Consider the following 19,719-nt stretch of genomic DNA (forward strand, 5'->3'; position numbering starts at 1 on the left):
AATGTCCCTCCTACAGTAATGTCCCGACTGTAATGTCCCTGCAGTATTGTCCCTACAGTAATGTCCCTCCTACAGTAATGTCCCTACAGTAATATCCCTGCAGTAATGTCCCTACAGTAATGTCCCTCCTACAGTTATGTCCCGACAGTAATGTCCCTCCTACAGTAATGTCCCTGCAGTAATGTCCCTACAGTAATGTCCCTCCTACAGTAATGTCCCTACAGTAATGTCCCTGCAGTAATGTCCCTACAGTAATGTCCCTCCCACAGTAATGTCCCTACAGTAATGTCCCTCCTACAGTAATGTCCCTACAGTAATGTCCCTCCTACAGTAATGTCCCGACAGTAATGTGCCTGCAGTAATGTCCCGACAGTAATGTCCCTGCAGTAGTGTCCCTCCTACAGTAATGTCCCTACACTGTCCCTCCTACAGTAATGTCCCTACAGTAATGTCCCTACAGTAATGTCCCTGCAGTAATGTCCCTGCAGTAATGTCCCTACAGTAATGTCCCTCCTACAGTAATGTCCCTACAGTAATGTCCCTACAGTAATGTCCCTCCTACAGTAATGTCCGTCCTACAGTAATGTCCCTACAGTAATGTCCCTACAGTAATGTTCCTCCTACAGTAATGTCCCAACAGTATTGTCCCTACAGTAATGTCCCTCCTACAGTAATGTCCCAACAGTATTGTCCCTACAGTAATGTCCCTCCTACAGTAATGTCCCTACAGTAATGTTCCTCCTACAGTAATGTCCCAACAGTATTGTCCCTACAGTAATGTCCCTCCAGTAATGTCCCTGCAGTAATGTCCCTCCTACAGTAATGTCCCTCCTTCAGTAATGTCCCTACAGTAATGTCCCTCCTACAGTAATGTCCCTCCTACAGTAATGTCCCTACAGTAATGTCCCTCCTACAGTAGTCCCTACAGTAATGTCCCTACAGTAATGTCCCTCCCACAGTAATGTCCCTACAGTAATGTCCCTCCTACAGTAATGTCCCTACAGTAATGTCCCTCCTACAGTAATGTCCCTACAGTAATGTCCCTCCTACAGTAATGTCCCTACAGTAATGTCCGTACAGTAATGTCCCTCCTACAGTAAAGTCCCTGCAATAATGCCCCTCCTACAGTAATGTCCCTACAGTAATGTCCCTACGGTAATGTCCCTCCTACAGTAATGTCCCTACAGTAATGTCCCTACAGTAAGGTCCCTCCTACAGTAATGTCCCTACAGTAATGTCCCTGCAGTAATGTCCCTGCAGTAATGTCCCTACAGTAAAGTCCCTGCAGTAATGTCCCACCTACAGTAATGTCCCTACAGTAATGTCACGACAGTAATGTCCCTACAGTAATGTCACGACAGTAATGTCCCTACAGTAATGTCCCTCCTACAGTAATGTCCCTGCAATAATGCCCCTCCTACAGTAATGTCCCTACAGTAATGTCCCTCCTACAGTAATGTCCCTGCAATAATGCCCCTCCTACAGTAATGTCCCTACAGTAATGTCCCTCCTACAGTAATGTCCCTCCTACAATAATGTCCCGACAGTAATGTCCCTACAGTAATGTCCCTACAGCAATGTCCCACCGACAGTAATGTCCCTACAGTAATGTCCCTCCTACAGTAATGTCCCTACAGTAATGTCCCTGCAATAATGTCCCTCCTACAGTAATGTCCCTACAGTAATGTCCCTACAGTAATGTCCCTACAGTAATGTCCCTCCTACAGTAATGTCCCTCCTATAGTAATGTCCCTACAGTAATGTCCCTCCTACAGTAATGTCCCTACAGTAATGTCCATCCTACAGTAATGTCCCTGCAGTAATGTCCCTCCTACAGTAATGTCCCTCCTACAGTAATGTCCCTACAGTAATGTCCCTCCTACAGTAATGTCCCTCCTACAGTAATGTCCCTACAGTAATGTCCCTCCTACAGTAAAGTCCCTGCAGTAATGTCCCTCCTACAGTAATGTCCCTACAGTAATGTCCCTACAGTAATGTCACTACAGTAATGTCCCTACAGTAATGTCCCTCCTACAATAATGTCCCTACAGTAAAGTCCCTACAGTAATGTCCCACCGACAGTAATGTCCCTACAGTAATGTCCCTGCTACAGTAATGTCCCTGCTACAGTAATGTCCCTACAGTAATGTCCCTCCTACAGTAATGTCCCTACAGTAATGTCCCTGCAGTAATGCCCCTACAGTAATGTCCCTCCTACAGTAATGTCCCTACAGTAATGTCCCTCCTACAGTAAAGTCCCTGCAGTAATGTCCCTCCTACAGTAATGTCCCTACAGTAATGTCCCTACAGTAATGTCACTACAGTAATGTCCCTACAGTAATGTCCCTCCTACAATAATGTCCCTACAGTAAAGTCCCTACAGTAATGTCCCACCGACAGTAATGTCCCTACAGTAATGTCCCTGCTACAGTAATGTCCCTACAGTAATGTCCCTCCTACAGTAATGCCCCTACAGTAATGTCCCTGCAGTAATGCCCCTATAGTAATGTCCCTCCTACAGTAATGTCCCTACAGCAATGTCCCTCCTACAGTAATGTCCCTCCAGTAATGTCCCTGCAGTAATGTCCCTGCAGTAATGTCCCTCCTACAGTAATGTCCCTCCTACAGTAATGTCCCTACAGTAATGTCCCTGCAGTAATGTCCCTGCAGTAATGCCCCTACAGTAATGTCCCTCCTACAGTAATGCCCCTACAGTAATGTCCCTCCTACAGTAATGTCCCTACAGTAATGTCCCTGCGGTAATGTCCCTACAGTAATGTCCCTGCAGTAATGCCCCTACAGTAATGTCCCTCCTACAGTAATGTCCCTACAGTAATGTCCCTGCAGTAATGTCCCTACAGTAATGTCCCTACAGTAATGTCCCTGCAGTAATGTCCCTGCAGGGGACATTACTGCAGTAATGTCCCTGCAGTAATGTCCCTCCTACAGTAATGTCCCTCCTACAGTAATGTCCCTACAGTAATGTCCCTACAGTAATGTCCCTGCAGTAATGCCCCTACAGTAATGTCCCTCCTACAGTAATGCCCCTACAGTAATGTCCCTCCTACAGTAATGTCCCTACAGTAATGTCCCTGCGGTAATGTCCCTACAGTAATGTCCCTGCAGTAATGCCCCTACAGTAATGTCCCTGCAGTAATGCCCCTACAGTAATGTCCCTCCTACAGTAATGTCCCTGCAGTAATGTCCCTGCAGGGACATTACTGCAGTAATGTCCCTGCAGTCCCTACAGTAATGTCCCTGCGGTAATGTCCCTACAGTAATGTCCCTGCAGTAATGCCCCTACAGTAATGTCCCTGCAGTAATGCCCCTACAGTAATGTCCCTCCTACAGTAATGTCCCTGCAGTAATGTCCCTGCAGGGACATTACTGCAGTAATGTCCCTGCAGTAATGTCCCTCCTACAGTAATGTCCCTCCTACAGTAATGTCCCTACAGTAATGTCCCTACAGTAATGTCCCTGCAGTAATGCCCCTACAGTAATGTCCCTCCTACAGTAATGCCCCTACAGTAATGTCCCTCCTACAGTAATGTCCCTCCTACAGTAATGTCCCTACAGTAATGTCCCTGCAGTAATGCCCCTACAGTAATGTCCCTCCTACAGTAATGTCCCTACAGTAATGTCCCTGCAGTAATGTCCCTACAGTAATGTCCCTACAGTAATGTCCCTGCAGTAATGTCCCTACAGTAATGTCCCTACAGTAATGTCCCTCCTACAGTAATGTCCCTACAGTAATGTCCCTCCTACAGTAATGTCCCTCCTACAGTAATGTCCCGACAGTAATGTCCCGACAGTAATGTCCCGACAGTAATGACCCTCCTCCAGTAATGTTCCTACAGGAATGTCCCTCCTACAGAAATGTCCCTCCAGTAATGTCCCTCCTACAGTAATGTCCCTACAGTAATGTCCCTCCTACAGTAATGTTCCTACAGGAATGTCCCTCCTACAGTAATGTCCCTCCTACGGGAATGTCCCTACAGTAATGTCCCTCCTACGGTAATGTCCCTACAGTAATGTCCCTCCTACAGTAATGTCCCTCCTACAGTAATGTCCCCCCTACAGTAATGTCCCGACACTAATGTCCCTACAGTAATGTCCCTACAGTAATGTCCCTCCTACAGTAATGTCCCTACAGTAATGTCCCTCCTACAGTAATGTCCCTCCTACAGTAATGTCCCCCCTACAGTAATGTCCCGACACTAATGTCCCTACAGTAATGTCCCTACAGTAATGTCCCTCCTACAGTAATGTCCCTACAGTAATGTCCCTGCAGTAATGTCCCTACAGTAATGTCCCTACAGTAATGTCCCTCCCACAGTAATTTCCCTACAGTAATGTCCATCCTACAGTAATATCCCTACAGTAATGTCCCTCCTACAGTAATGTCCCGACCGTAATGTCCCTGCAGTATTGTCCCTACAGTAATGTCCCTCCTACAGTAATGTCCCTACTGTAATATCCCTGCAGTAATGTCCCTACAGTAATGTCCCTCCTACAGTTATGTCCCTACAGTAATGTCCCTCCTACAGTAATGTCCCTGCAGTAATGTCCCTACAGTAATGTCCCTCCTACAGTAATGTCCCTACAGTAATGTCCCTGCAGTAATGTCCCTACAGTAATGTCCCTCCCACAGTAATGTCCCTACAGTAATGTCCCTCCTACAGTAATGTCCCTACAGTAATGTCCCTCCTACAGTAATGTCCCGACAGTAATGTCCCTGCAGTAATGTCCCGACAGTAATGTCCCTGCAGTAATGTCCCTCCTACAGTAATGTCCCTACACTGTCCCTCCTACAGTAATGTCCCTACAGTAATGTCCCTACAGTAATGTCCCTGCAGTAATGTCCCTGCAGTAATGTCCCTACAGTAATGTCCCTCCAACAGTATTGTCCCTACAGTAATGTCCCTCCTACAGTAATGTCCCTACAGTAATGTCCCTCCTACAGTAATGTCCGTCCTACAGTAATGTCCCTACAGTAATGTACCTACAGTAATGTTCCTCCTACAGTAATGTCCCAACAGTATTGTCCCTACAGTAATGTCCCTCCTACAGTAATGTCCCAACAGTAATGTCCCTACAGTAATGTCCCTCCTACAGTAATGTCCCTACAGTAATGTCCCTACAGTAATGTCCCTGCAGTAATGTCCCTACAGTAATGTCCCTACAGTAATGTCCCTCCCACAGTAATGTCCCTACAGTAATGTCCCTCCTACAGTAATGTCCCTACAGTAATGTCCCTACAGTAATGTCCCTACAGTAATGTCCCTCCTACAGTAATGTCCCTGCAATAATGCCCCTCCTACAGTAATGTCCCTACAGTAATGTCCCTACAGTAATGTCCCTACGGTAATGTCCCTCCTACAGTAATGTCCCTACAGTAATGTCCCTACAGTAATGTCCCTACAGTAAGGTCCCTCCTACAGTAATGTCCCTACAGTAATGTCCCTACAGTAATGTCCCTACAGTAAAGTCCCTGCAGTAATGTCCCACCTACAGTAATGTCCCTACAGTAATGTCCCTACAGTAATGTCACGACAGTAATGTCACGACAGTAATGTCACGACAGTAACGTCCCTCCTACAGTAATGTCCCTGCAATAATGCCCCTCGTACAGTAATGTCCCTACAGTAATGTCCCTCCTACAGTAATGTCCCTGCAATAATGCCCCTCCGACAGTAATGTCCCTACTGTAATGTCCCTACAGTAATGTCCCTACAGTAATGTCCCTCCTACAGTAATGTCCCTCCTACAATAATGTCCCGACAGTAATGTCCCTACAGTAATGTCCCTACAGCAATGTCCCACCGACAGTAATGTCCCTACAGTAATGTCCCTCCTACAGTAATGTCCCTACAGTAATGTCCCTGCAATAATGTCCCTCCTACAGTAATGTCCCTACAGTAATGTCCCTACAGTAATGTCCCTCCTACAGTAATGTCCCTCCTACAGTAATGTCCCTACAGTAATGTCCCTCCTACAGTAATGTCCCTACAGTAATGTCCATCCTACAGTAATGTCCCTGCAGTAATGTCCCTCCTACAGTAATGTCCCTCCTACAGTAATGTCCCTCCTACAGTAATGTCCCTCCTACAGTAATGACCCTACAGTAATGTCCCTACAGTAATGTCCCTCCTACAGTAATGTCCCTGCAATAAATCCCCTCCTACAGTAATGTCCCTACAGTAATGTCCCTACAGTAATGTCCCTCCTACAGTAATGTCCCTCCTACAGTAATGTCCCTACAGTAATGTCCCTCCTACAGTAAAGTCCCTGCAGTAATGTCCCTCCTACAGTAATGTCCCTACAGTAATGTCACTACAGTAATGTCCCTACAGTAATGTCCCTCCTACAATAATGTCCCTACAGTAAAGTCCCTACAGTAATGTCCCACCGACAGTAATGTCCCTACAGTAATGCCCCTGCTACAGTAATGTCCCTGCTACAGTAATGTCCCTACAGTAATGTCCCTCCTACAGTAATGTCCCTACAGTAATGTCCCTGCAGTAATGCCCCTACAGTAATGTCCCTCCTACAGTAATGTCCCTACAGTAATGTCCCTCCTACAGTAAAGTCCCTGCAGTAATGTCCCTCCTACAGTAATGTCCCTACAGTAATGTCCCTACAGTAATGTCACTACAGTAATGTCCCTACAGTAATGTCCCTCCTACAATAATGTCCCTACAGTAAAGTCCCTACAGTAATGTCCCACCGACAGTAATGTCCCTACAGTAATGTCCCTGCTACAGTAATGTCCCTACAGTAATGTCCCTCCTACAGTAATGTCCCTACAGTAATGTCCCTGCAGTAATGCCCCTATAGTAATGTCCCTCCTACAGTAATGTCCCTACAGCAATGTCCCTCCTACAGTAATGTCCCTACAGTAATGTCCCTGCAGTAATGTCCCTGCAGTAATGTCCCTCCTACAGTAATGTCCCTCCTACAGTAATGTCCCTACAGTAATGTCCCTGCAGTAATGTCCCTACAGTAATGTCCCTGCAGTAATGCCCCTACAGTAATGTCCCTCCTACAGTAATGCCCCTACAGTAATGTCCCTCCTACAGTAATGTCCCTACAGTAATGTCCCTGCGGTAATGTCCCTGCGGTAATGTCCCTACAGTAATGTCCCTGCAGTAATGCCCCTACAGTAATGTCCCTCCTACAGTAATGTCCCTACAGTAATGTCCCTGCAGTAATGTCCCTACAGTAATGTCCCTACAGTAATGTCCCTGCAGTAATGTCCCTACAGTAATGTCCCTCCTACAGTAATGTCCCTACAGTAATGTCCCTCCTACAGTAATGTCCCTACAGTAATGTCCCTCCTACAGTAATGTCCCTCCTACAGTAATGTCCCTCCTACAGTAATGTCCCTACAGTAATGTCCCTGCAGTAATGTCCCTACAGTAATGTCCCTACAGTAATGTCCCTGCAGTAATGTCCCTACAGTAATGTCCCTACAGTAATGTCCCTCCTACAGTAATGTCCCTACAGTAATGTCCCTGCTACAGTAATGTCCCTACAGTAATGTCCCTCCTACAGTAATGTCCCTACAGTAATGTCCCTGCAGTAATGCCCCTATAGTAATGTCCCTCCTACAGTAATGTCCCTACAGCAATGTCCCTCCTACAGTAATGTCCCTACAGTAATGTCCCTGCAGTAATGTCCCTGCAGTAATGTCCCTCCTACAGTAATGTCCCTCCTACAGTAATGTCCCTACAGTAATGTGCCTGCAGTAATGTCCCTACAGTAATGTCCCTGCAGTAATGCCCCTACAGTAATGTCCCTCCTACAGTAATGCCCCTACAGTAATGTCCCTCCTACAGTAATGTCCCTCCTACAGTAATGTCCCTACAGTAATGTCCCTGCGGTAATGTCCCTACAGTAATGTCCCTGCAGTAATGCCCCTACAGTAATGTCCCTCCTCCAGTAATGTCCCTACAGTAATGTCCCTGCAGTAATGTCCCTACAGTAATGTCCCTACAGTAATGTCCCTGCAGTAATGTCCCTGCAGTAATGTCCCTACAGTAATGTCCCTCCTACAGTAATGTCCCTACAGTAATGTCCCTCCTACAGTAATGTCCCTCCTACAGTAATGTCCCTACAGTAATATCCCTACAGAAATGCCTCAAAAGTAATGTCCCTCCTGCAGTAATGTCCCTACAGTCATGTCCCTCCATTAATGTCCCTCCATTAATGTCCCTCCTACAGTAATGTCCCTCCTACAGTAATGTCCCTCCTCCAGTAATGTCCCTACAGTAATGTCCCTACAGCAATGTCCCTCCTACAGTAATGTCCCTCCTACAGTAATGTCCCACCTACAGTAATGTCCCTCCTACAGTAATGTCACTACAGCAATATCCCTACAGTAATGCCCCTACAGTAATGTCCCTCCTGCAGTAATGTCCCTACAGTCATGTCCCTGCAGTAATGTCCCTCCTACAGTAATGTCCCTCCTACAGTAATGTCCCTCCTACAGTAATGTCCCGACAGTAATGTCCCGACAGTAATGTCCCGACAGTAATGTCCCTACAGTAATGTCCCTCCTACAGTAATGTTCCTACAGGAATGTCCCTCCTACAGAAATGTCCCTCCAGTAATGTCCCTCCTACAGTAATGTCCCTACAGTAATGTCCCTACAGTAATGTCCCTCCTACAGTAATGTTCCTACAGGAATGTCCCTCCTACAGTAATGTCCCTCCTACGGGAATGTCCCTTCAGTAATGTCCCTCCTACAGTAATGTCCCCCCTACAGTAATGTCCCTACAGTAATGTCCCGACACTAATGTCCCTACAGTAATGTCCCTACAGTAATGTCCCTAAAGTAATGTCCCTCCTACCGTAATGTTCCTACAGGAATGTCCCTCCTACAGTAATGTCCCTACAGTGATGTCCCTCCTACAGTAATGTCCCTGCAGTAATGTCCCTCCTATAGTAATGTCCCTACAGTAATGTCCCTCCTACAGTAATGTCACTACAGTAATGTCCCAGCAGTAATGTCCCTCCTACAGTAATGTCCCTACAGTAATGTCCCTCCTACAGTAATGTCCCTACAGTAATGTCCCACCGACAGTAATGTCCCTACAGGAATGTCCCTCCTACAGTAATGTCGCTACAGTAATGTCCCTCCTACAGTAATGTCCCCCCTACAGTAATGTCCCTACAGTAATGTCCCGACACTAATGTCCCTACAGTAATGTCCCTACAGTAATGTCCCTCCTACAGTAATGTTCCTACAGGAATGTCCCTCCTACAGTAATGTCCCTCCTACAGTAATGTCGCTACAGTAATGTCCCTCCTACAGTAATGTCCCTACAGTAATGTCCCTCCTACAGTAATGTCACTACAGTAATGTCCCTGCAGTAATGTCCCTCCTACAGTAATGTCCCTACAGTAATGTCCCTACAGTAATGTCCCTCCTACAGTAATGTCCCTACAGTAATGTCCCACCGACAGTAATGTCCCTGCAATAATATCCCTCCTACAGTAATGTCCCTACAGTAATGTCGCTCCTACAGTAATGTCCCTCCTACAGTAATGTCCCTCCTACAGTAATGTCACTACAGTAATGTCCCTACAGCAATATCCCTACAGTAATGCCCCTACAGTAATGTCCCTCCTGCAGTAATGTCCCTACAGTCATGTCCCTACATTAATGTCCCTCCTACAGTAATGTCCCTCCTACAGTAATGTCCCGACAGTAATGTCCCGACAGTAATGTCCCGACAGTAATGTCCCGACAGTAATGACCCTCCTACAGTAATGTTCCTACAGGAATGTCCCTCCTACAGAAATGTCCCTCCAGTAATGTCCCTCCTACAGTAATGTCCCTACAGTAATGTCCCTCCTACAGTAATGTTCCTACAGGAATGTCCCTCCTACAGTAATGTCCCTCCTACGGGAATGTCCCTACAGTAATGTCCCTCCTACGGTAATGTCCCTACAGTAATGTCCCTCCTACAGTAATGTCCCCCCTACAGTAATGTCCCGACACTAATGTCCCTACAGTAATGTCACTACAGTAATGTCCCTCCTACAGTAATGTCCCTACAGTAATGTCCCTCCTGCAGTAATGTCCCTCCTACAGTAATGTCCCCCCTACAGTAATGTCCCGACACTAATGTCCCTACAGTAATGTCCCTACAGTAATGTCCCTCCTACAGTAATGTCCCTACAGTAATGTCCCTGCAGTAATGTCCCTACAGTAATGTCCCTCCCACAGTAATTTCCCTACAGTAATGTCCATCCTACAGTAATATCCCGACAGTAATGTCCCTCCTACAGTAATGTCCCGACAGTAATGTCCCTGCAGTATTGTCCCAACAGTAATGTCCCTCCTACAGTAATGTCCCTACAGTAATATCCCTGCAGTAATGTCCCTACAGTAATGTCCCTCCTACAGTAATGTCCCTACAGTAATGTCCCTCCTACAGTAATGTCCCTGCAGTAATGTCCCTACAGTAATGTCCCTCCTACAGTAATGTCCCTACAGTAATGTCCCTGCAGTAATGTCCCTACAGTAATGTCCCTACAGTAATGTCCCTCCCACAGTAATGTCCCTACAGTAATGTCCCTCCTACAGTAATATCCCGACAGTAATGTCCCTGCAGTAATGTCCCTACAGTAATGTCCCTGCAGTAATGTCCCTGCAGTAATGTCCCTACAGTAATGTCCCTCCAACAGTAATGTCCCTACAGTAATGTCCCTCCTACAGTAATGTCCCTACAGTAATGTCCCTACAGTAATGTCCCTCCTACAGTAATGTCCGTCCTACAGTAATGTCCCTACAGTAATGGCCCTACAGTAATGATCCTCCTACAGTAATGTCCCAACAGTATTGTCCCTACAGTAATGTCCCTCCTACAGTAATGTCCCAACAGTATTGTCCCTACAGTAATGTCCCTCCTACAGTAATGTCCCTACAGTAATGTTCCTCCTACAGTAATGTCCCAACAGTATTGTCCCTACAGTAATGTCCCTCCAGTAATGTCCCTGCAGTAATGTCCCTCCTACAGTAATGTCCCTCCTACAGTAATGTCCCTACAGTAATGTCCCTCCTACAGTAATGTCCCTCCTACAGTAATGTCCCTACAGTAATGTCCCTCCTACAGTAATGTCCCTACAGTAATGTCCCTACAGTAATGTCCCTGCAGTAATGTCCCTGCAGTAATGTCCCTACAGTAATGTCCCTACAGTAATGTCCCTGCAGTAATGTCCCTGCAGTAATGTCCCTGCAGTAATGTCCCTCCTACAGTAATGTCCCTACAGTAATGTCCCTACAGTAATGTCCCTGCAGTAATGTCCCTGCAGTAATGTCCCTCCTACAGTAATGTCCCTACAGTAATGTCCCTACAGTAATGTCCCTGCAGTAATGTCCCTCCTACAGTAATGTCCCTACAGTAATGTCCCTACAGTAATGTCCCTGCAGTAATGTCCCTCCTACAGCAATGTCCCTCCTACAGTAATGTCCCTACAGTAATGTCCCTGCAGTAATGTCCCAAAGTAATGTCCCTACAGTAATGTCCCTCCTACAGTAATGTCCCTACAGTAATGTCCCTGCGGTAATGTCCCTACAGTAATGTCCCTGCAGTAATGCCCCTACAGTAATGTCCCTCCTACAGTAATGTCCCTACAGTAATGTCCCTGCAGTAATGTCCCTACAGTAATGTCACTACAGTAATATCCCTGCAGTAATGTCCCTACAGTAATGTCCCTCCTACAGTAATGTCCCTACAGTAATGTCCCTGCAGTAATGTCCCTACAGTAATGTCACTACAGTAATGTCCCTACAGTAATGTCCCTGCAGTAATGTCCCTGCAGTAATGTCACTACAGTAATATCCCTGCAGTAATGTCCCTACAGTAATGTCCCTGCAGTAATGTCCCTCCTACAGTAATGTCCCTACAGTAATGTCCCTGCAGTAATGTCCCTGCAGTAATGTCCCTACAGTAATGTCCCTGCAGTAATGTCCCTACAGTAATGTCCCTGCAGTAATGTCCCTGCAGTAATGTCCCTCCTACAGTACTGTCTCCCCTCCAATTCCTTCCTGTTTCACTCTCACCTCCCCTTCTCTCCCCCTCTCTCACTCCCTCCCCCTCCCTCTTCCTCCTTCCCCCGCCCTCTTCCTCCTTCCCCCTCCCTCTCCCTCCCTCCCTCTCCCTCCCTCACTCCCTTCCTCTTCCCCCCTCCCTCTTTCCCCCTCCCTCTCCCTCCCTCCTCACTCCCTTCCCCTCCCTCCCTACCTCATTCCCTCTTTCCCCGCTCCCTCCATCCTCACCCTCCGTCGATTCGGGACATTGCCGTCCTGGATGTCTGTGGGTCTCCGCACACTCTGTGTCTCAGTCTCTCTCTCTCTATATATATTTCTACTTTTCCCTCAGTATCTTTCCCTCTCTCAGTCAGAGTGCCGCTCTCTCTATTTTCTCTTTCTCTGTCTCTGTTTCTCTCGATGTCTCCTTCTCTCTCTCAGCCCATCTGTCTCTCTCTTTTCTCTTTCCCTCTCTCTATCTCTCTCCTTCCCTCTCTCTCTCTCTTTTCTCTTTCCCTCTCTCTATCTCTCTCCTTCCCTCTCTCTCTCTCCTTCCCTCTCTCTCTCCTTCTCTCCTTCCCTCTCTCTCTCTCCTTCCCTCTCTCTCTCCTTCTCTCCTTCCCTCTCTCTCTCCTTCTCTCCTTCCCTCTCTCTCTCCTTCTCTCTCTTTTCTCTTTCCCTCCTTTTCTCCTTCCCTCTCTTCTCTCCTTTTCTCCTTCCCTCTCTCTCTCTCCTTCCCACTCTCCTTTTCTCCCTCCCTCTCTCTCCTTTTCTCCCTCCCTCTCTCTCTCCTTTTCTCCTTCCCTCTCTCTCTCCTTTTCTCCCTCCCTCTCTCCTTTTCTCCCTCCCTCTCTCTCTCCTTTTCTCCCTCCCTCTCTCTCTCCTTTTCTCCTTCCCTCTCTCTCTCCTTTTCTCCTTCCCTCTCTCTCTCCTTCTCTCCTTCCCTCTCTCTCTCCTTCTCTCCTTCCCTCTCTCTCTCCTTCTCTCTCTTTTCTCTTTCCCTCCTTTTCTCCTTCCCTCTCTCTCTCCTTTTCTCCCTCCCTCTCTCTCTCCTTTTCTCCTTCCCTCTCTCTCTCCTTCTCTCCTTCCCTCTCTCTCTCCTTTTCTCCTTCCCTCTCTCTCTCCTTCTCTCCTTCCCTCTCTCTCTCCTTCTCTCCTTCCCTCTCTCTCTCCTTTTCTCCTTCCCTCTCTCTCTCCTTTTCTCCTTCCCTCTCTCTCTCCTTCTCTCCTTCCCTCTCTCTCTCCTTCTCTCTCTTTTCTCTTTCCCTCCTTTTCTCCTTCCCTCTCTCTCTCCTTTTCTCCTTCCCTCTCTCTCTCCTTTTCTCCCTCCCTCTCTCTCTCCTTCTCTCCCTCCCTCTCTCTCTCCTTTTCTCTTTCCCTCTCAGCAAATGGCGGCTGGCCCCTCCCCCTCGCCGCGCATGCGCGGCCGCCCCTCGCTGCCGGAGATAGGGCGGTTTCCCTGCCGCGGTGGAGCTTGGGTAGGGAGTGCCGCCATTGGCCCATTCACAGTGAGGGAGATTGTGGGGAGCCTGAGGGAGGCTCAGAGAGAGCGTGGGAGAGTGTCAGAGAGTGAGGGAGAGTGAGAGAGAATGAGGGAGAGTGAGAGACCCAGAGAGAGAGTGAGAGAGAGACAGAGAGAGAGAGAGAGAGTCTGAGAGAGAGTGAGGGAGATGGAGAGACAATGAGGGAGAGTGAGAGAATGTGAGGGAGTGTGAGAGAGGCAGAGAGAGAATGAGGGAGAGTGAGAGACGCACAGAGAGAGTGAGAGAGAGACAGAGAGAGAGAGAGAGGCTGAGAGAGAGTGAGAGAGACAGAGACAGAGACAGAGACAGAGAGAGAGAGACAGAGAGAGAGAGAGAGACAGAGAGAGACAGAGACTGAGAGAGAAAGACAGAGAGAAAGAGTGAGAGAGAGAGAGAGACAGAACGAGAATGAGGGAGAGTGAGACAGTGAGGGAGAGTGAGAGAGAGTGAGAGAGAGAGAGACTGAGAGAGAATGATGGAGAATGGGAGGGAGAGTGAGAGAGTGTGAGAGAGTGTGAGGGAGAGTGAGGGAGAGAGAGAATGAGAGACACAGAGAGAGTGAGAGAGAGTGAGAGAGAGTGAGAGAGAGAGAGAGAGAGAGACTGAGAGAGAGTGAGAGAGTGTGATGGAGTGTGAGGGAGGGTGAGAGAGTGTGTGAGAGAGTGGAGAGAGTGAGAGAGACTGAGAGAGAGTGAGACAGAGTGAGAGTGAGAGAGACTGTGAGAGAGAGAGAGAGGCAGAGAGAGACTGAGAGAGAGAGAGACTGTGAGGGAGAGAGACTGAGCGAGAGTGTGATAGGGTGAGAGTGAGCGATAGAGACTGAGAGAGACAGGCCTACTCCTGTTCCGGGAAACAGACTCAAGGAGGGGGCTGAATGGGCCTCCTCCTGTTCCTGTGTAACAGACTCGAGGAGGGGGCTGAATGGGCCTCCTCCTGTTCCTGAGTAACAGACTCGAGGGGCCGAATGGGCTTCCTGCTGTTCCTGTGTAACAGGCTCGAGGAGGGGGCTGAATGGGCCTCCTCCTGTTCCTGTGTAACAGACTCGAGGAGGGGGCTGGATGGGCCTCCTCCTGTTCCTGTGTAACAGGCTCGAGGAGCGGGCAGAATGGGTATCCTCCTCTTCCTGTGTAACAGACTTGAGGGGCTGAATGGGCCTCCACCTATTCCTGTGTAACAGACTTGGGAGGGGGCTGAATGGGCCTCCTCCTGTTCCTGTGTGAGGGACATGGGGAGGGGGCTGAAAGGCCCTCCTCATGTTCCCGTGTAACAGACTCAAGGAGGGGGCTGAATGGCCCTCCTCCTGTTCCTGTGCAACAGGCTCGAGGGGCTGAATGGGCCGCCGCCTGTTCCTGTGCAACAGGCTCGAGGGGCTGAATGGCCCTCCTCCTGTTCCTGTGCAACAGACTTGAGGGGCTGAATGGGCCTCCTCCTGTTTCTGTGTAACAGACTCAAGGAGCGGGCAGAATGGGCATTCTCCTGTTCCTGTGTAACAGACTTGAGGGGCTGAATGGGCCTACCCCTGTTCCTGTGTAACAGGCTCGAGGGGCTGAATGGGCCTCCTCCTATTCCTGTGTAACAGGCTCGAGGAGGGGGCTGAATGGGCCTCCGCCTGTTCCTGTGCAACAGGATCGAGGGGCTGAATGGGCCTTCTCCTGTTCCTGTGTAATGGACTCGGGGAGGGGACTGAAAGGGCCTCATCATGTTCCCGTGTAACAGGCTCGAGGAGGGGGCTGAATGGGCCTCCGCCTGTTCCTGTGCAACAGGATTGAGGGGCTGAATGGGCCTTCTCCTGTTCCAGTGTAATGGACATGGGGAGGGGGATGAAAGGGCCTCCTCATGTTCCCGTGTAACAGACTCAAGGAGGGGGCTGAATGGGCCTCCTCCTGTTCCTGTGCAACAGGCTCGAGGGGCTGAATGGGCCTCCTCCTGTTCCTGTGTAACAGACTCAAGGAGGGGGCGGAATGGGCCTCCTCCTGTTCCTGTCTAAAAGGCTCGAGGGGCTGAATGGACCTCCTCCTGTTCCTGTGTAACAGGCTCGAGGGGCTGAATGGGCATCCTCCTGTTCCTGTGTAACAGGCTCGAGGAGCTGAATGGGCCTCCTCCTGTTACTGTGTAACAAACTCAATGAGGGGGATGAATGCGCCTCCTCCTGTTCCTGTCTAACAGGCTGGAGGGGCTGAATGGGCCTCCTCCTGTTCCTGTGTAACAAGCTCGAGAGGCTGAATGGGCCCCCTCCTGTTCCTGTGTAACAGGCTGGAGGGGCTGAATGGGCCTCCTCCTGTTACTGTGTAACAAACTCAATGAGGGGGATGAATGCGCCTCCTCCTGTTCCTGTCTAACAGGCTGGAGGGGCTGAATGGGCCTCCTCCTGTTCATGTGTAACAGGCTCGAGGGGCTGAATGGGCCCCCTCCTGTTCCTGTGTAACAGGCTCGAGGGGCTGAATGGGCATCCTCCTGTTCCTGTGTAACAGGCTCGAGGAGGGGGCTGAATGGGCCTCCTCCTGTTCCCGTGTAACTGGCTAAAGGAGGGGGCTGAATGGGCCTCCTCCTGTTCCTGTGTAACAGGCTCGAGGAGGGGGCAGAATGGGCCACCTCCTGTTCCTGTGTAACAGGTTCGAGGAGGGGGCTGAATGGGCCTCCTCCTGTTCCTGTGTAACAGGCTCGAGGAGGGGGCTGAATGGGCCACCTCCTGTTCCTGTGTAGCAGGCTCGTGGAGGCAGCTGAATGGGCCTCCTCCTGTTCCACTGTAACAGGTTCGAGGGGCTGGATGGGCCTCCTCCTGTTCCTACGTAACAGGTTCGAGCGGCTGAATGGGCCTCATCCGGTTCCTATGTAACAGGCTCGAGGAGGGGGCTGAATGGGCCTCCTCCTGTTCCTGTGTAACAGGCTCGAGGGGCTGAAAGGGCCTCCTCATGTTCCTGTGTAACAGACTCAAGGAGGGGGCGGAATGGGCCTCCTCCTGTTCCTGTCTAACAGGCTCGAGGGGCTGAATGGGCATCCTCCTGTTCCTGTGTAACAGACTCGAGGGGCTGAATGGGCCTCCTCCTGTTCCTGTGTAACAGGCTCGAGGAGGGGGATGAATGGGCCTGCTCCTGTTCCTGTGTAATGGGCTTGAGGAGGGGGCTGAATGGGCCACCTCCTGTTCCTGTGTAACAGACTCGAGGTGGGGGCTGAATGGGCCTCCTCCTGTTGCTGTGTAACAAGCTCGAGTTGGGGGCTGAATGGGCCACCCCCTGTTCCTGTGTAATAGGCTCGAGCGGCTTATTGGGCCTCGTCCTGTTCGAGTGTAACAGACACGAGGGGCTGAATGGGCCACCTCCTGTTCCTGTGTAACAGGCTCGAGGAGGGGGCGGAATGGGCCACCTCCTGTTCCTGTCTAACAGGCTCGAGGGGCTGAATGGGCCTCCTCCTGTTACTGTGTAACAGACTCAAGGGGCTGAATGGGCCTCCTCCTGTTCCTGTGTAACTGGCTCGAGGGGCTGAATGGGCCTCCTCCTGTTCCTGTGTAACAGACCCAATGAGGGGGATGAATGGGCCTCCTCCTGGTCCTGTATAATGGGCTTGAGGAGGGGGCTGAATGGGCCTCCTCCTGTTACTGTGTAACTGGCTCGAGGAGGGGGCTGAATGGGCCTCCTCCTGTTCCTGTGTAACAAGCTCGAGTTGGGGGCTGAATGGGCCTCCTCCTGTTCCTGTGTAACAGGTTCGATGGGCTGAATGGGCCTCCTCCTGTTCCTGTGTAACAGGCTCGAGGAGCTGAATGGGCTTCCTCCTGTTCCTGTGTAACAAGCTCGAGGAGCTGAATGGGCCACCTCCTGTTCCTGTGTAACAGACTCGAGGAGGGGGCTGAATGGGCCTCCTCCTGTTCCTGTGTAACAAGCTCGAGTTGGGGGCTGAATGGGCCTCCTCCTGTTCCTGTGTAACAGGTTCGATGGGCTGAATGGGCCTCCTCCTGTTCCTGTGTAACAAGCTCGAGGAGCTGAATGGGCCACCTCCTGTTCCTGTGTAACAGGCTCGAGGAGGGGGCTGAATGGGCCTCACCCTGTTCCTGTGTAACAGGCTCAAGGAGGGGGCTGAATGGGGAGCCCCCTGTTCCTGTGTAACAGGTTCGAGGGGCTGAATGGGCCACCTCCTGTTCCTGGTTAACAGTCTCGAGGAGGGGGTTGAATGGGCCTCCTCCTGTTCCTCTGTAACAGGCTCGAGGAGGGGCTGAATGGGCCTCCTCCTGTTCCTGTGTGACAGGCTCGAGGAGGGGGCTGATTGGGGAGCCTCCTGTTGCACTGTAACAGGTTCGAGGAATGAATGGACCTCCTCCTGTTGCTGTGTAACAGGTTCGAGGGGCTGAATGGGCCTCATCCGATTCCTGTGTAACAGGCTCGAGGAGGGGGCTGAATGGGCCTCCTCCTGTTACTGTGTAACAGGCTCGATGGGCTGAATGGGCCTCCTCCTGTTCGAGTGTAACAGACACGAGGGGCTGAATGGGCCTTCACCTGCTCCTGTGTAACAGGCTCGAGGAGGGGGCTGAATGGGCCTCCTCCAGTTCCTGTGTAACAGGCTCGAGGAGGGGGCTGAATTGGCCTCCTGTTCCCGTGTAACATGCTCTAGTAGGGGTTTGAATGGGCCTCATACTGTTCCTGTGTAACAGGCTCGAGGAGGGGGCTGAATAGGCCTCCTCCTGTTCCTGTGCAACAGGCTCGAGGGGATGAATGGGCCACCTTCTGTTCCTGTGTAACAGGCTCGAGAAGGGGGCTGAATGGGTCTCCTCCTGTTGCTGTGTGACAGGCTCGAGGAGGGGGCTGAATGGGGAGCCTCCTGTTGCAGTGTAACAGGTTCAAGGAATGAATGGATCGCCTCCTATTGCTGTGTAACAGGTTCGAGGGGCTGAATGGGCCTCATCCGATTCCTGTGTAACAGGCTCGAGGAGGGGGCTGAATGGGCCTCCTCCTGTTACTGTGTAACAGGCTCGATGGGCTGAATGGGCCATGGGCCTCCACCTGTTCGAGTGTAACAGACACGAGGGGCTGAATGGGCCTTCACCTGCTCCTGTGTAACAGGCTCGAGGAGGGGGCTGAATTGGCCTCCTCCTGTTCCAGTGTAACAGGCTCGAGGAGGGGCTGAATGGGCCTCCTCCTGTTCCTGTGTAACAGACCCGAGGGGCTGAATGGGCCTCCTCCTGTTCCTGTGTAACAGGCTCGAGGAGGGGGCTGAATGGGCCTCCTCCTCTTCCTGTGTAACTGGCGAAAGGAGGGGGCTGAATGGGCCTCCTCCTGTTCCTGTGTAACAGGCTCAAAGAGGGGGCTGAATGGGGAGCCTCCTGTTCCAGTGTAACAGGTTCGAGGAATGAATGGACCTCCTCCTGTTCCTGTGTAACAGGTTCGAGCGGCTGAATGGGCCTCATCCGGTTCCCGTGTAACAGGCTCGAGGAGGGGGCTGAATGGGCCTCCTCCTGTTCCTGTGTAACAGGCTTGAGGGGCTGAATGGGCCTCCTCCTGTTCCTGTGTAACAGACTCAAGGAGGGGCGGAATGGGCCTCCTCTTGTTCCTGGCTAACAGGCTCGAGGGGCTGAATGGGCCTCCTCCTGTTCCTGTCTATCAGGCTCGAGGGGCTGAATGGGAATCCTATTGTTCCTGTGTAACAGACTCGAGGGGCTGAATGGGCCTCCTCCTGTTCCTGTGTAACAGGCGCGAGGAGCTGAATGGGCCTCGTCCTGTTCCTGTGTAATAGGCTTGAGGAGGGGGCTGAATGGGCCACCTCCTGTTCATGTGTAACAGGCTCGAGGGGCTGAATGGGCCTCCTCCTGTTCCTGTGTAACAACTCGAGGGGCTGAATGGTCCTCCTCCTGTTCCTGTGTAACAGGCTCGAGGGCCTGAATGGGCCTCCTCCTGTTCCTGTGCAACAGGCTCAAGGAGGGGCTGAATGGGCCTCCTCCTGTTCCTGTGTAACAGACTTGAGGGGCTGAATGGGCCACCTCCTGTTCCTGTGTAACCAGCTCGATGGGCTGAATAGGCCTTCTCCAGTTCCAGTGTAACAGGCTCGAGGGGCTGAATGGGCCTCCTCCTGTTCCTGTGTAACAGGCTCGAGGAGGGGCTGAATGGGCCTCCTCCTGTTACTGTGTAACAGGCTTGATGGGCTGAATGGGCCTCCTCCTGTTCCTGTATA

At 50.4% G+C, this 19,719-nt stretch overlaps 1 protein-coding gene across 2 annotated transcripts in view; it reads right to left on the minus strand.

Annotated features, from left to right (window-relative positions):
- LOC140405605 (uncharacterized) overlaps nt 1–12,443 on the minus strand; it is a 78,764-nt gene extending 66,321 nt beyond the window's left edge. Inside the window, exon 1 of one of the 2 annotated variants that reach the window (XM_072494155.1) lies at nt 12,290–12,443. In XM_072494155.1, coding sequence (XP_072350256.1) covers nt 12,290–12,309 — 20 coding nt within the window. In that variant the 5' untranslated portion in view covers nt 12,310–12,443. Of the gene's footprint in view, nt 1–12,254 lie in introns of both variants that reach the window. The other variant, XM_072494154.1, reaches the window with a different exon arrangement.
- Between the last annotated feature and the right edge of the window lie 7,276 nt (nt 12,444–19,719).

This window comes from Scyliorhinus torazame, unplaced genomic scaffold (genome assembly GCF_047496885.1).
Source record: "Scyliorhinus torazame isolate Kashiwa2021f unplaced genomic scaffold, sScyTor2.1 scaffold_144, whole genome shotgun sequence".
Lineage (NCBI taxonomy): Eukaryota > Metazoa > Chordata > Chondrichthyes > Carcharhiniformes > Scyliorhinidae > Scyliorhinus > Scyliorhinus torazame.